This window comes from Streptopelia decaocto (genome assembly GCF_964273445.1).
Source record: "Streptopelia decaocto genome assembly, chromosome: 14".
Lineage (NCBI taxonomy): Eukaryota > Metazoa > Chordata > Aves > Columbiformes > Columbidae > Streptopelia > Streptopelia decaocto.
The window spans coordinates 13796440-13811925 of NC_138669.1; the positions used below are offsets into that span (position 1 = coordinate 13796440).

The 15486-nt window shown below is 43.3% G+C and overlaps 1 protein-coding gene across 6 annotated transcripts in view; it reads right to left on the reverse strand.

The window, feature by feature from the left end:
• Positions 1–15486, reverse strand: part of PHF20 (PHD finger protein 20) — a 74308-nt gene that overhangs the window by 23887 nt on the left and 34935 nt on the right. For 3 of the 6 annotated variants that reach the window (XM_082065256.1, XM_082065255.1, XM_082065254.1), the window contains 2 exons: positions 11541–11819; positions 2180–2353 (listed from right to left, as the gene is read on the reverse strand). The exons of 1 other annotated variant lie outside the window; for it this stretch is intronic. In XM_082065256.1, the coding sequence (XP_081921382.1) occupies positions 2180–2353; positions 11541–11819 (453 nt within the window). The remainder of the gene's footprint in view (positions 1–2179; positions 2354–11540; positions 11820–15486) is intronic. 2 more of the 6 variants (XM_082065258.1, XM_082065257.1) reach the window with 2 other exon arrangements.

The following is a 15486-nucleotide window of genomic DNA, read 5'->3' on the forward strand; positions in this document are numbered from 1 at the left end:
CCTATGTGCCAACAGTAAACTCCCCAGTGCACAACTACAGGTTCATGGTACACACAGCTCGCTGAGGAACTGGAAATCACAGTCACGCTGGACCAGCTCATCAGCTCCTCCTCGTGGGAGACTCGAGCTCTGTATCTCCCCATCCTCTGAGTCCTTCAACACCTCCTGCTACTTGTGCGCCCGTGTCCCCTTCTGGCACGGTGTTAGTGACGGCAGCCGGAACCGCGTTACCGCGGGCAGCCCGTGTGCCCAGGCCGTGTCCTGCGGAACAAACGTGCCTGGCAGCACACAACACAAACTTCATCCCCCCCGTTGCCATTTACTGAGGAGGGTAACAACCCAAAAAACCCCACCACAACACCAAAATCAGAAAGGAAAGAGAGGTTGAGATTTCAGCCTCAGCACAAGAGCTTCCCACTTCCTTCTTACGCCCCTTTGTCCTCAGCTCCAGGTCCTGCCGTGCTCAGGATCCTGTGGCACCATTTCCCCATCCCTGCTCATGCACAGGCAGGCAAGTAAGCTCTGCTGTTTTATTCCTCCATAAGGGCAAAGAGAGAATAACAGAGGTCAACATAGGTAGGAAAAACTGGCATCTTTTCATTTGGGAACTAAAATTTGCATAGTCAGCTCATTTGATTTGATTTAAGATAAGCAGGAGTGCAGAGCACGCTACTTCAGTCACTATCAACATTGTCACTTTCTTCCAGGGTTCTTCCCCTTGAGCTTGCCAGCATATCCTTTAAAAATCTCAACAAATCCAAGTATTTGTAAATTCCTGTGTACAGTCAACTCAACTGCACAGCACAGTTAACGCAGGGTCTTTTTTCCTTAAAAAGAATCTGCAATGGATGAGTATTATAAAACAGGCCTTCAAAAACCCTGTACTGAAGAATATTTTTGTCTCAAGTTGTTTTTTGTAAGCACTATGAAGTCTAATGAATTCTGACTGAAAAAAAGACCACCCAGGTTAGGAACATCCTCAGAGATTCCCGTGATCAAAGAGAACAATAAACTGCCTTATGTAATCCTAAAAATTCATCACACAAGCACTTTTTTTTGCAAAACCGTAAAAAGACCTAAGCCCTCTCAATTTCCTTCAATGGCAGAGAGTGACCAGAGCAGGAGCTCACCCAGACCCCTCCTACAGGGGAGGCAGCAAAGGATGCTCGAGAATAGAGACACATGCCAAGTACTGATGAGTGTGAGCTACAGAACAACACGGTGACCGGCACGGGGACCTTCCAGAGCATCTCCAGAATCGAGATCACCCGGTACAGACAGAATAGTCCAAGCGCAGATTTGTTTCGTTTGAGTTTTCCTCATTATTGTGACTCTAATTCACACTGTGTACCTGAAGGAAAGTGGTGATGTAGTAAATCTGGATGTAGTAAGTGTAATACATAGTAAATGTAGCAGTAGCAGTAAGTGATGTAGTAGATGTAGTAAGTCTGGAAGTATGGTGGAAATTATTTATACATTATTTAGGTATATATAAAAATATTATTAATATATATTAATAATATATATGTGGACATGTATACACACACCCTGCCCCACGCCTGCCTGTTACCCACCGATACTGAAGTAGATCCAGAGTTCACACTATGCCACTTAACAGTCCAAGCTGTGAAACCAAGTTGTTCAGAGTCGTTCAGCAGCGCAGAAATGTTGACTATGGGTAGTCAAATTCCATTAAAAAAACAACTACAAGGGCACAAACCAGGTTGTCATTCCCCCACCCTTTTTTTTTTCCTTCATTAAGTTTGAGTATCTCAACAAGTATAGGATTGCTTAAAATATTTAATGCTTTGGACAACCAGGAGCTGAGCAGAATTAAGACGTGTATCAAATGAGTAAAAAATAAGCAAGAATTTCTTCATGTCCTTAAATACTTTAGTACTTTCTACATCTTAAAAGTATCACACCCTGACTGGGAAGATCAAAGCCCAATGTGTTTAGCAAGAACACTTATAAAATTCCCTATATTGAGTCTTTGTTTGAAGCTACTGCAAAGAAACGATGGAAAAAAATACCACTTACATTTTATACTGTACATTCAGAAAAAATTAAACTCTCCAAAAAGAGGGTATACAGAAGACTTTGTCAGTATCAGCAGTTCCTTACAATGCTTAGAACTTATCCAAGCTTAACTTTTCTGTGTGAAACCAAAAAGGCGTACCATTTTCAACGTTTTCTTGAGGCTTCCGGAGTGATCTCGCTATGTGGTTCTTGGTCTGGTCTCTAACAGAATGTCGGTGACTATTTAATGCACTTACAGGAGTTGAAGTTCTTCTCTTTTCTAGTTTTTCGTCTCTAGATGGGGTACTCCTGAGGGCTATGTGTAGAGGAGCATCTAAAAAGAGAATAAAGATGAAGTCCAAGCTTTAAATAGTTTCCAAAGGTGAGGCCACTTCAGCAGCAGCCGCTCCGGCAGCCTGGGGGAGCGGTTCCGATCACAGCGCTCACAAGCCCAGCAACCTGACCATGGAGAAGCTCATTTCAAGGCTAAAACTCTAACGCTTCTGTGGGTTTGTTTTTCCCCAAAAAGAAACAGTGGATGCAAATGCATTCCGCAAAGCTCTGTTCTTCAAGAAATATCACGGCTTTGAGGAAAGACAGAAAGAGAAACAGTTCAGTTTGGCAAAGATACGGCTCAGGTAATTTTATTAGTAGTTTCTTTAAGAGAAAAGGAGCCCTGTTGATTAAGTTAGAGGACCCACAGCCTGTTCTCTACATGTGCTTTGCAATGAAACATGTAGCAGTAGCATAAAGAAGCTTTGCACGTCTAAGGATGGGCATTTTTAAATACACACCACTGAACCAACAGTGTTTCAACTGAGAGCGAGATGCAAGAATTCAGGATCACTACCTAAAATTCACAAAAATCAAGAGATACAGACATGGCTTTACCCAAGATTGCATTTAGTCAAATAGTTCTCATCTTCCTACCTGCTGCTAGCACCTACTGAAGGAGTCCTGGACGTGGTGAAGGAGAAGTGAAGCTGATAAAGGCTGCGCTGCTCGACAGCCAGGCTGAGCGAGACGAGTATGCTGGCAGTTTGGAATATGACATCAAGTGCCTCAGACAAGGAGACCCATAGCCAAGGGGGCAGCTTCGTGATTTTCATCAAGAACGTCCAACTCTATCATCATGAGCATCTCGAAAGCGCAGCAGATACAAAAGGCGACTTCCTTCAGGACAGACTTACATACCAGCTGTGTTTTCACTTGGACACCTCTAACTAAATGTGAGCAGTACCTGAGAATGACTGAAAACTAAAGGAAAAGAGTCCAAGAGAGCTTATCTAGGAGAAGAAATTGGATGAAATACTCTGCCCTGACCAACACTTCAAGTTGAAGCTATAACAAGGCACGTTAAGACACATCAGTACAGAGCTTTCAAAATCCAGCAGATCTCTTCAGTCAAAAGAAACTCCAAGATCCAGAAATCTGAAGGCCATCAGATGACTTTTTCCCTGGTCCTCTCACTCTGGAGGTTGCATTAGAACTCGAGGGACAAAAGAAGGAGCTGTTTGTAACTATTTCTGTAAGCAAACAGTCACCTTCTACTCACCTGCCACAGGGCCTTAGAGCAGCCAAAACAGAAGACAGAAACTAGACCAATCTCCAAATTTCCACACAAGACTGTGTCAGGAAGGCACCTTCCGTCCAGTCAGCAAACTCACTGCTGCCTTTCCCTGGGTGCTTATTCACCTCAAGAGCTCCGAGACTTCTTCCACGATACTCCGTGCTAAGACACCACAGTACGCACAAGTATCAAAACCAGAAGATACTCCTTGATAAGATACTGCAGTATGTTTCTGGCTTTCCATTTTCAACAGGACGAACCTCTCTTCCGGCAGGAACAAGTACAAAGAGCTTGTTTTAAATACAGGTCTATTTTTGTAGGACTTCTTGCTAAGAGAATCCGCTCATCTGAGAACTTCCATGACTAGTGGCTGAACAAGACATCGTCAGTTCAGACAAACTTTTTTCCATGGTACACAGTAGCTGAAAAATAAGATTAAGGTACTTCATAACCTGTTTGGGAACACCAGTGTTCTAACAAACCTCCTGAAATGCAAACTGTTCACAGCACAACAGGGTAAGAAGTCGTGTTAACGAACCCTTCTTGAGTTTCCTGATTGTCCATCATTCTGCATTAAGTTCCAAAAATATTTACAGAACACCAGCTCAGGGACCTCCAAAATTACAACAGAAGAAGCTGTACAAACCAGACGACCTCATCACTTAGGCCTCCCAACTCCCCTTCTCCAAACAACCCAACTCGATTTCATGGATGCACATCTGCAGAACCCTGTGGCCACCCTGACCCCCCCAGTCTTTGGAAGAGCACAAGGCACTGGGCTTCCTGTAGGCCGAGCTCTGTGCACACAGACTCTTGATGGAACAAAACCCTAGTGTGTGTCCACTAGTTTTAGCCTTGCAAGACTGAAATTTAAGATTTTTGTGAGGAACAGGTCATATCTTCTATGACACAGAAAGGCTAACACATTTCTGTAAGATTTTTCAGCCGCCAATAAGACCACGCTGGGAGTGTTTAAGGTAGCTGTAAAATACACCAGCTGTATTTTTCTTCGGTAATTGACAAAAAATTAGCTATCAACAGATCTGTAAAGTTTTGAAACACCTTTTGTTCCACTGCTAGAAAAGTTTAGAGGGTCTATAGGAACTTGGAGCACTCTGAAATATATTTCAGGCACTGACACTAAATTTGAGAAGACGAGATTAAACTTTTGGGAAGGTAAATGTTAAAACTTGTACCACGAAGATCCAAATTTGTAAGCCTTCCACATTTAGTGTCCCATTTCCTCTCAAAAGAACATTTTCAAGTATAATTCAGACAGGTCAATTTATAAAATTACCCTCCACACAACAAAGGCTGTTACTTACCGTAACAACCACAACCGATGATTTGTATTTGGGTATCTGCCTTTAGAACTCGCGCGTTCCCCAAGCTCAGACTTTCCTCGTTAGCATCACCTGCACCGTGTGCTCTCTCCGCCCGACCCCTGAGCCGTCCTGCCCCTCCGCCTCCCCCAGGCCCTGCAGCTCCCCAGCCGCAGCTTCAGGAAAGGCCAACACAGCACACAATACACCATATTCACACGGCCAACACCTCCCGCTTCTCTCAGTGCTATAACCAACTCCTCCGGCCAGTCCCTGGTCCCTGTAAGCACCCCATGGACTGCCAGGGAACACAAAAACCCAGAGAGCAGCAGGACTGCACTCAGAGCCCCCCGCGCATCTCCTAACACAGGGCCCATGACAACATCCTGAGATGGGACACGGGTGGCACCTAAACAATAACTTCCAAACATTCCCGAGGATGCCCGACTCAGACAAAAATCAAGATAGGTACTAGTACCCCTTTAATACCTCTATGATCCAGGATATCATTAATTATTATTAAAATTAAACAATTCTCTACAAATAGATCAAAAGCCCTCCTGATACCCAGGGCTGGGCTGATGTTGTTCACAGTGATGTTGGAATTAAACACCAGCAGACTGATTTCTAGCTCAGATGATGCTAAATACCATGATTAGGAACAGGAGATGCGTTCGTAAGAAACGAGATGAAGAGGCTTGCTAATGACCTGCCCTCAGCCTCCTTCAGGCCTGTCTGCTCTGAGCCCGGGGAACTATCCTCTTCCACATCAAGAGCTGAGCCAGAAATCTTAGAAACAAATTGAAATACAATGCAGAACCATGCAGAAACCACAAGGACAGAAACTTAAAAGAACTGAGCATGTCAAGACTCTGTGACACCTTCTTCTGTCCAAAGAAATGCAAAAGACGTCAGAGCTCAGCTAAGAAGGTAATTCAGCCTTCAAAGACAGCAAAGAGGCTCAGCTCCTAAGTGTTAGGAATTAGACAGTATTCACCATCCACAGCTGTGAGATCACTTGCTGAGAATATCCACTGATATTTTCAAGAACCAAAAGACCACGTAACACCTTGGCTTACAGCTGGAATATTTCACACAGCCTTCCTTCTCAAACTAAACTCAGTATCTCGAGATGAGCCACGAAGCCGATGGGCAATTCTGCAGAACACAGAGGGTGTTGATGTAGATCTTGACCTGCTCCAACGAGCGAGCCCGTGTTTGCAGGTCACCCATGGCCTAGCAGAGCCATCCACCGGCCAAGGGCCAGAGGAACCCCCAAAGGATCACCCTGCAACTGCCCAGCCACACGTTCACGTGTGAGCAGCTATCGGCTGACAAGCGGATGCCGTACGTGTTCAAGCTGTCAAAGCAAGTTCGCCAACCCGCTCCCTGCACGTGCAGTTAGGATCTCACCGATAACACAAGTAAAGCCAAGACCCCTTTTTCTTTACATGTATTCCTGGCATTAAGACACTTGTGCATTAACAAGACATATCGTAACTAACTCTGAGTAGGCAGAATTTTCCAACAATGAGGTCACATACAAAAATTCACACCTACTTGACAAAATGCATGGTTTTTATTGAAGTTCCATTTATGGACTCCTCAGAAGGGACAGATTTTCTACAGTCTCTGAACTACAAACGACAGGCCCGTTGCTTTCTTTTCTTCCCCATGGCAAGCACAGCAGAGCCAAGACTGGCAGCAACCTGCCAGACTCAGCTGCCGTTAGACACCCACGTACCGAAACCGCGGCCTAACGCTGCACAGCGTGTTTGAAGCCTCACAACCAGGTTTAACTCCATTAGAGCGAGACTCCTCAGGGGAGCTGAACTACATCCTGGGAGCACAAGGGTATCGACTGATGCTGTCCCTGCCAGTATAACAGGTGTGCTGAGAGCAACACAAATCTGTCAGCACTATGTGGTTATTAAGAGCATTAAGAGCCACCTTAATGAACATTTTGATGGTGTTTTCTCGCACCCAGGTATCAACTCCCCTACTTGTTAGTACCTAATGAGGTCAGAATTCCCTACCAAGTGCAGACCCCTCCAAGGTCTGAGGGGGAGCGTCAGCTGTGCCAGCACTGAAGTCTGGCACAAGTTCACTTTCAGATTTCAGAAAAACTGTTCAACGCAAGGGCATGAAATAAATATTGTTAAACCTCCAGAACAAAAATATTTTACTAAAAAATGAAAGCCACTAGTTCAGAAAGACTTACTTGAGACCTTCAAATTATGAGCTGCAGGTACAAAGAATGAAACCAAGCTATCCCATACCTCATGCCCTTGGAGTGCTCTAGATCAGGAAACCAAACTATTAAAAATAGCCTTTTGCAGGCACTTCGTATTAAAGAACATGGACAGACATATATGAAAAAAGGAAAACTGGCACCTTCAGAGTAAGTTGTTTGTAGGGCACAAGTCACAGTGTGGGATAACGTATTAGTGCTCGTTTAACTGAAATAGAGTTAATTTTCTTCATGCAGTTGGAAACTTTTTTCTCGTAGCTAGCACCGTACTCTGTATTGGATTTGGTATGAGAATAATGTGAGAACACACTGAACAGCTAGGCTACGTTTTCAAGTTGGTACTAAAAGAATATCACAATTCACTGAAGTTTTGGCTGTTGCCATGGAGATCAAGGACTTTTTCAGCTGTCCACCTTGCAGACACAAAAAGCAGCTGGGAGGGAGAATAATGGGACAGCATTCACACTGACATCCAGGCTGGTCAATGAGATATTCCCTACCACTAGTGTCATGCTCCCTATATAGCTGGAGCCATCTTTCCCACCTCATTAGTTCCACTGGAAGTTCCGATTGGCTTTTCCAGCTTGTTAGTTCAGCCTTTTGCAGTTTTGCAGTTAATCTTTGGCCTTCTTTGCCTTTTCGCCCTCCTGCTGGGATGGCCCGTTTGGGATCAGAACACTCTCTGCACTGGGACTGGCTCTTCAGCACAAGACGCACTTGGTAACAGTCACCGGTTGGTGAGAGCAACTGCATTAAGTCTTTATATATATATATATATATATAAAAATTTTGTTGTTGTTATCTTATTAAACTGTTTCTTATCTCAACCCATGAGGTTCTCTCGTCCCTTCTGACTCTCTCCCCGTCCCACTCAGGGGGCTGGGGAGGGTGAGCGAGCAGCTGTTTGTGGTCTTAGTTGCCAACTGGGGTTGAACCACAACAATAATTCAACAGCAAACTAAGTGATTGTGCAGAGAAAGAGACCACAAAGAAAAAGCCTATTTACAGTAAATGCATATGAACATGGAATGTGGTTCTACTTATCACAGCAGTCAACAAGTAACTAGCTGCCAAAAATTTTAACACTCTACACCACCACACCACACTCAATTTGCAAATGATAAATTTGATAGAACATGTCAATTTCAAGTGTCAAAAACTTAAGCAACTCTTTCCTGCAAGACAGACTTTGAGGAGCCATCTGTACCCTGTGCTCAAAAAGCTTGTTTTAACCTTACGGATCCACACACATTTGTGCAGGTCTCGATTCTCTTGAACAGAACAACTGCTGAGGTGCAACACAACCCAGAGCTGCAGGCAGAAACATCTCCTGTATTCCACGGAGACACAAAATCAACTGCCTTATTCTCCATAATGACAGTTCTTTCATTACAATCCAAATAGGAGCACTACACATGGAGGTGTTATAAGATGGGGCAGGGGGAAGAGTTGTTTCATCATAATCATCTTCTAATACTTCCTGATAAATTAAAGAGAAGGGGTATTGCCTGAATTCACTCAGCAGCCATTTAAGTCTGGGTCATTCTGTTTGGAGCAGTAAGACATATCTAAAATAAAAGATAGACAATCGTGCTTCCTTCCACTACAGAATTGAGAGATCTGTCAAATTTGCCACTGCAAAGGCAAGATCCTTCTTAGAGAAAAGAGAGACAGGACAGATCAGTTCCACATCAGCCTTTACAGCTCACTCACATTTCGATACCAATGCCAAGTGGCACAATTTACATTTCAGGTATTGACATTTCAGAGTCTCCAGTGTGAAGTATTCATACTTAAATTGTTCCTTCCTGCATCCCACAACATAGTAATTGAAGATCATTTACATCCACCTTCTCTTCTGTATCAGAATTCTAAACTTTAAGCGCTACAAGGAAAAGGTTTTCCTGCTGTTCTGAATAGTGCATAGTTCCCTAGAACTATAGGAACAATAAGTATTTTCACTTTAGATCTAGGCAACAGTCCACACCACCATTTAGTTATTTATTTATAATTTAACATGTAGCAGAAACTGTAAGGAGACCGAGAACTTCTAAAGCAAGAGTATCTCCAAGCTTATGGCATAACAAGACTCATGATTTCTGAAGTCTTATCTGACAGAAACTGCCACCTTTTCTTAAGCACTAAAACGTAGCAAATATAGCAAAGTGTAAGAAAAGGACATCTGTACCAAGAGGTAAAATGATTTCAATATCTTCACTTGGAACAGAAGAACTATTTCTCACAAAAGGACTACAAAGATGAAAAGTAAACCCGCCATGTGCCATAATTATGTATTCAAAAGCCTTCACTGTCACTAAGCAGTACATCCGGAAAAGCCTTTCAAAAATATGACACTGAAGTGTTCGGTAGACATGGAGAAGGTCTTGCTTGGCAGGCTGTCTTCCTATCCATGCCATTAAGAACAGAAGAGATGCTTGCAAAAAGAACAGACCACAAAATGCAACAAAATGCTCAGAAACCACATTAGCTCTACTTTAGAATGTGTGTTACCTACCCCTACAACAAAATTAGAAGAATTAAGAACACATTGAGTTAAGAATCAAGTGGCATTTAATATATATCAGCTCTAGCATAAGTCCGATAAGGACACTACTTTTCTTCATCGAGAAAAACTGTCCTGTAGCTCCGCAACATCAGCCTTCGACAGTGAAGGTGACTTGAGAACTTCACAGCCCACCTTCCACCTCACTGCACCGTTCAACAGCGGTCAGCACATCCAGGGGCTATTTGCAGGGATAAGCTATGAAGCAGATAATGGAAATAATCCAGGTTAAAAGTATCCATCCACAAATGGGGAATGAAAGGGATGGGAGCTTAAAATACACAAATACGGTTACAACTCAACACCATAAAGAATCACCTGCCAGTGCAGCCAAGATGGTGACATCAAACCAACAGTGTGCACTCAGGGGAAAGGAGAAATGAAAGGGTCAAGACCTTGAGTCACTACTCAGTTAGTTCAAGACAATCACAGGAAAACAATTTCTCAAAGCAGGATAACTATGCAGCTACAAAAAGCAGAACAGCAGTGTGTTTATGGAGAAGCAGGTGCCACGCGAGCAGCCTGTGCTGCCGCTGTGCAGTTTCAGTGGCTGCTCTTCAGAAAGCACTCGTCTCAGGTCTGTTCCTCCAGGCAGTATTGCAGCCTTGTTTAAGCTGCACGCGAAGCATAATGCACGCAAGTTGGCACATCCCGAGGCACTTAAAGAAAAATCTTACTTCACCACCGCTCACACCTTTGCATTGAAGTTACAACAGTATGTGGGGTATAGCAGTCCACGTGCGGTAGCAGCGCGTTGTTACACTGATCTCGTTAGGGACAGGCAGTAGCAGCTCAAATGAAAAGGTGTTTGCTGGACACATTAGGAAAAGCAGACATGAAGCAAAGTAAGGCTGGATGTATTTTGCTGTAGTGAGTGAACAACTTGCAAGACTGAAATCCTTAACTAAAGAGAATATCAATGAAAGATCAAACACAAAGACAAAAACACCACCAGGGAATTCAGCAAAGAGAAAGCTTGGCTTCAGAAAACATGAGACAAGAGATGGCAACTTTTATGGACCTGCAGTACAAAGAGAAGTCAGTCCACAAGAACAAAATTGGGGTAAGTTATCAAACCACCATTGCAGTTCACAGCTGCACCCAGATCGCTGCTCTGATGCTACGTGAGACACCAGGAAGAAAGCAAGCGCTTCGGGGAGTGAGATGGCGAAGCAGAAGTTAACGCTGTTCTGAAGACTGCAAGGCACTTATCACTTCAGAACATTTTCCTAACCATGAAGTTTGTATCCCTTTCCACTATCCATCAGTCGTGTGAGGATCTTTTTCATGTACAGCTGTAGCAATTGCATTTGTTAAACACTAGGACCTTTGTACAACCCATCCAGCAATGAGAACTGTAAATACTGCAGCCACAGGGACTAGTAAGTCAGACCATGAAATGTGAAGACCAAGTAAGAAACAGGAGAAAACTGGGATTTTGCAGATCATTACCTTAACACACAAAGACAGAAGTCTTTAAACAATACTATTTAGATATTTGTCAAGCTGTGGGATGGGGGGAACAGAAACTCAGGGAATTGTAGTTTTGAAAAAAGAAGAGAGTTTTAATACTCGAGTTATTGCAAGGGAATAATAGAAGCTGTGTGGTCAGTTCATTACAGAACATGATCTATATTTCTAGATGAAGGAATTTCTTCAGTTTTATCTTCTTTAAAACACCGTTTAGACACACTATGCTGCTTCTCCACAAAGAAAAATGCTAAGATGGAGCCCTAAGGAGGCTCCTTCAGCTCTTTCCTGCTTGTCCTGCTTGCTGCCATATAAAATAAAGGAAGAGAACAGCAACATACTTACACAGTGACCCAGCTGCGGTCCGTCCTCTTTTTGACCTTTCTTGATTACCTTTCTCAGAAGCCAAAGAAGCTCTGGTTTGAATATTTCTTTTGGCAGGGTTCTGCTGTGATCCTGCAGCATTCTCCACTCCATGAAAGTATTTCATGTGATAATGCAATAACTTGGCTTTGCGGAAGGATTTTAAACAGTCCAAGAACTTGCATCTAAACTTGTGATCTTGATCAGCAGTTGCAGCTTTTTTTGATGCAAGAAAATCTGTTCTCCTACAAGGTTTTGTTACTGTAAGAACAAAACAGATAAATTCCCCCATGCATTTGCTATATTTATCAAATAGTTTCCTAAACTTAACCAAAAAAGTTAAGGAATGGGCATGCAGTCAAACGTGTTATGTTATGAAATGCTAAAAATAAAATGTTAATGTCGTCAAGATCAAGGGAAGGGAAGATTAAGGGAAAACTCCTCACTACTTAAAAACTGGTCGTCATGATGTGGGTGTTTTTATGAATGAGTTACTGTCAGAAAATGACATTTTGCTTCCACGAGTTCCTTCCTCAACAGCTAATGCCACTGCATACGTGCTACAATAGATGCGAGACTGAATTACACAGAAATCGTGTATTTTAGTCAGAAAACTGAAGTTCTATCAAGTATTTATTTAACTGTTTATAATTATTCTCATCTTTGGTGAAAGCGCTTTCCAAGGAAAACAGTTGCGTTTCTTTACGTGTAACTGTTTTGCTTCCTGGATGCCTCGTCCCACCACCAAAGCCTGGTCATTTCCAAGTGCGAGGGAAGCAGTACGTCACTACTACACTGGACAAGTAAAATGGACATTTCTTCCCATTTTCAAACAGCAATGAAAGGATGAAACCAGGCAAAAGGAAATTCCTTGTATCTATTAAAAAAATCCCCTATGAGCTACAGTTAATTACTTTCTCCAAAAAGCAAAGCAGGAGATGTCTTCAGTGTCAAATGGAAGGAGGTTTGAAGGCAGCTGGTTTACAGAGCGCTGCTGTGCAACCCAGGCCTGTACCTAAACTCGACCTGCTAAACTCCTATTTCCTCTTCCAGCATTGCAGAAACTTTTAATTCCTGTTTTTGCTAAGAAATACACAAAGGAAACACTTCGAACCACAAGTAAATCTGTGACCAAACACAACAGCGGAAAGGTAAAAACTTGGCAACACACAGAAAAGGATCCAGGCAATTCTCCATCACTAACACACACAGAGCATCAAAAAGAACCCTCACAAAAAAGATGACAATGGAAAGGAGGTGTCATCTTTACAATACAGCTTCCAAATGCAATTCCTGCATTTGTTCTGCCAATCCTAAAATATAAGTTCCGTACTTTCAAACTCGGCGGATTAAGAAAGAAGCGTTTAAAGCAAAGACCCAGGCCTAGCAACAGCGATGCCAAACTGAAGGTACCCAGCACGTGAATGAAAATTAAGGTATTATTTTAGAAGTAGCTGAAAAGAAGAACCACAAAAAAGACACAGAAACATTACAAATAAGCATCACTGCAGAAAGAACAAGACTTCCCAGAACTGCACATCCGCAGGAAGGCGCAGAATGGGAGCGTTAAAGGCAGCGTCAACGCGACCTGGCGGTGAGAACACGGGACAGCTTGTTCAGACTTTTTAGCAGGTAGCAACAAAAATGGTGTTACCGAGCTGCATACACAGTGAAGAAAAGCAGCCTAGATAGCTGTATCTGCAGCATCCTCAGTTTTTAAGTACTGTGTTATGACAAAGAAACAAAACTTGAAGTAATGGTACTATGGAGGTTGATGTGCAGGGAGGGATTAAGAAGTCATCTGCACAGACTGGTTAAAAGACACAATATTCAGTTGATTTTCGGAAGAAAATAGTTAAGATTGAAGACATTGCTTTTGGGTGTTTTCACAAAGGTAATGAGGAGAAAGACATTTTGCCATAGGTGTATTGAGAACAACCTGACAGTGATGCTGCTTCAAGCCATTATTGAAATACAATTGTGACAAAGCCAGACAACTGGATGACACTGGTAGAATGACAAGGTGTGTCAATACTAAAATTGAAATGTGCTGCACACCATTAAAAGCTGGATTCATAAAGAACAAAACTCATTCCAGGAGCGGTCAGTGAAATGGCTGGTGGGTTTAGTGAAAGCAAGTGCAGAAAGGCTCTCTTGATTATAAAGGTAAAAACCAGCATTCAGGACAATGAAAAGAGAACTTTTTATTTAATAATTAACATGAAAGGAAAACTTAACTGCAGCAGAATAGGGTAACAGAGCATAAAGATTTAGCTAAAAACCACGACAAAAGAAACCAATGTACCATCACACAACTACCACAATGAGCCCCTGTATCCAGCTCAGAGCACTTTCCCTCCACTGAGTGGACGAATTCTGGAGAGGACACAGGGAACAGCTTCTAACTGCTCAGCTACAGGTTAAGAGGAGCACAGGATCACGTCAGCTGAAGCGCAGAAACAAAGGCAACAAGACACTGGGTGAGGGGAAGCAAAGAAGACAAAAAATATGTGCAACTCACAAAAGGACCCTGTCCAGAGTAACAAAAACACAGACAACCCCACATAGTTAGAAACAAAGCTCTGTTATTACCATCACCGCCACATCTTGGGGCACTTTCCTTCTTCACCAGGGCCACAGCCGGAGGCGCCGGCAGGGCCGCGCCGGGCCCACCGCCCCACGGCTCCACGGGAATTCCCGCCCTTGCACATCGGTGCGAGTTTTGCTCACAACACACCATACTACAACTGGTTTCCACGGATAGAAAGGTTTGCCATATTTGCTTCAGATTTTCAGGCACTTTGTGGGTGTTTTTTCTGAGTACAGTTGACAGACCTACTCCCTTCCATTTCTTCCATGTTTATGACCAAAACTAAAACTCCTCACCTGGCATTCAATTAGCCATTACAATATTAAGCACAGAGACTCCAGGTCAAACAACAGCATCTCCTTTAACTTTCACTACAGAAAAAACAACATCCCTTCAGCCTTTAAGTCAGCAATCTCACTGTGCTCCATCATCTGATGTTCAAGCTCAGACACATTTAGCAGTAAGTTCACGGTAAAATGTCACCATGTGCAGCTTCGGAGTCCACAAGAGACGCCCCCCGCCCAAACAACTGTGTGAACTGACTCCTCCTGCGACAGGAATTCTTGGCACAGCACCGTACTCAGACTGAAGGCATCCTGAGGCACCTGTGACACACTGATAACTGTCGAGGGTTTGATTGCGGGGTGACAGTCAAACCCTGGCAGATGTATTGTTAACCTCCTCTCCCCTCCTTTCCCCTTTAGCCCCTCCCTCTCCCCCCTTCCCACTCAGCACAGGTGATCAGGAGGGAAAGAAGGACAGAGAGAAGAGACTTGGAAAAATTAACAATGTTTTACTAATGCTACTGATAAAATAGAGAAAATAATACAAAATATACAAAACTAATCTTGAAAGTCTCAGCAACTGCAGAGCCGGCACCTGAAGTCCTGGACTGGACTCTGCAGCCAACCGGAGCTGGATTCAGTCTGTCACTGGCCTCAGTTCAGAGGGACGACTCGCAAGGTCCTCTCCTAATGTTGCCATAAGCAAAGAGGGACGAGATCCTCGTGATCTCCCACTTTTATATGAAGTATTCACATGAATGGGATGTTATACACAGTCGATCAGTTTCTTGGTCACCTGTTTCTTGTTGCCCCTCTCCCGAGATGTCCATCCATGCTTATCAATAACTTCGCATTCCATTGCTATGTTTACCAGAACATGTATCTGGTTCTCCAGGAAAACGCAGCTGATATGAAGCTTTAGCTGACAGGCAAATTCACTAAAAGAGAAACTTGGTTTTTAACAAATCCAGGAGACAATAACCTGTCCCAGAAACCAACAGTGCACAGAACCCTCCACATTTCTCCCCAGATCCAGCTGGCCCTGCTGCGGTTC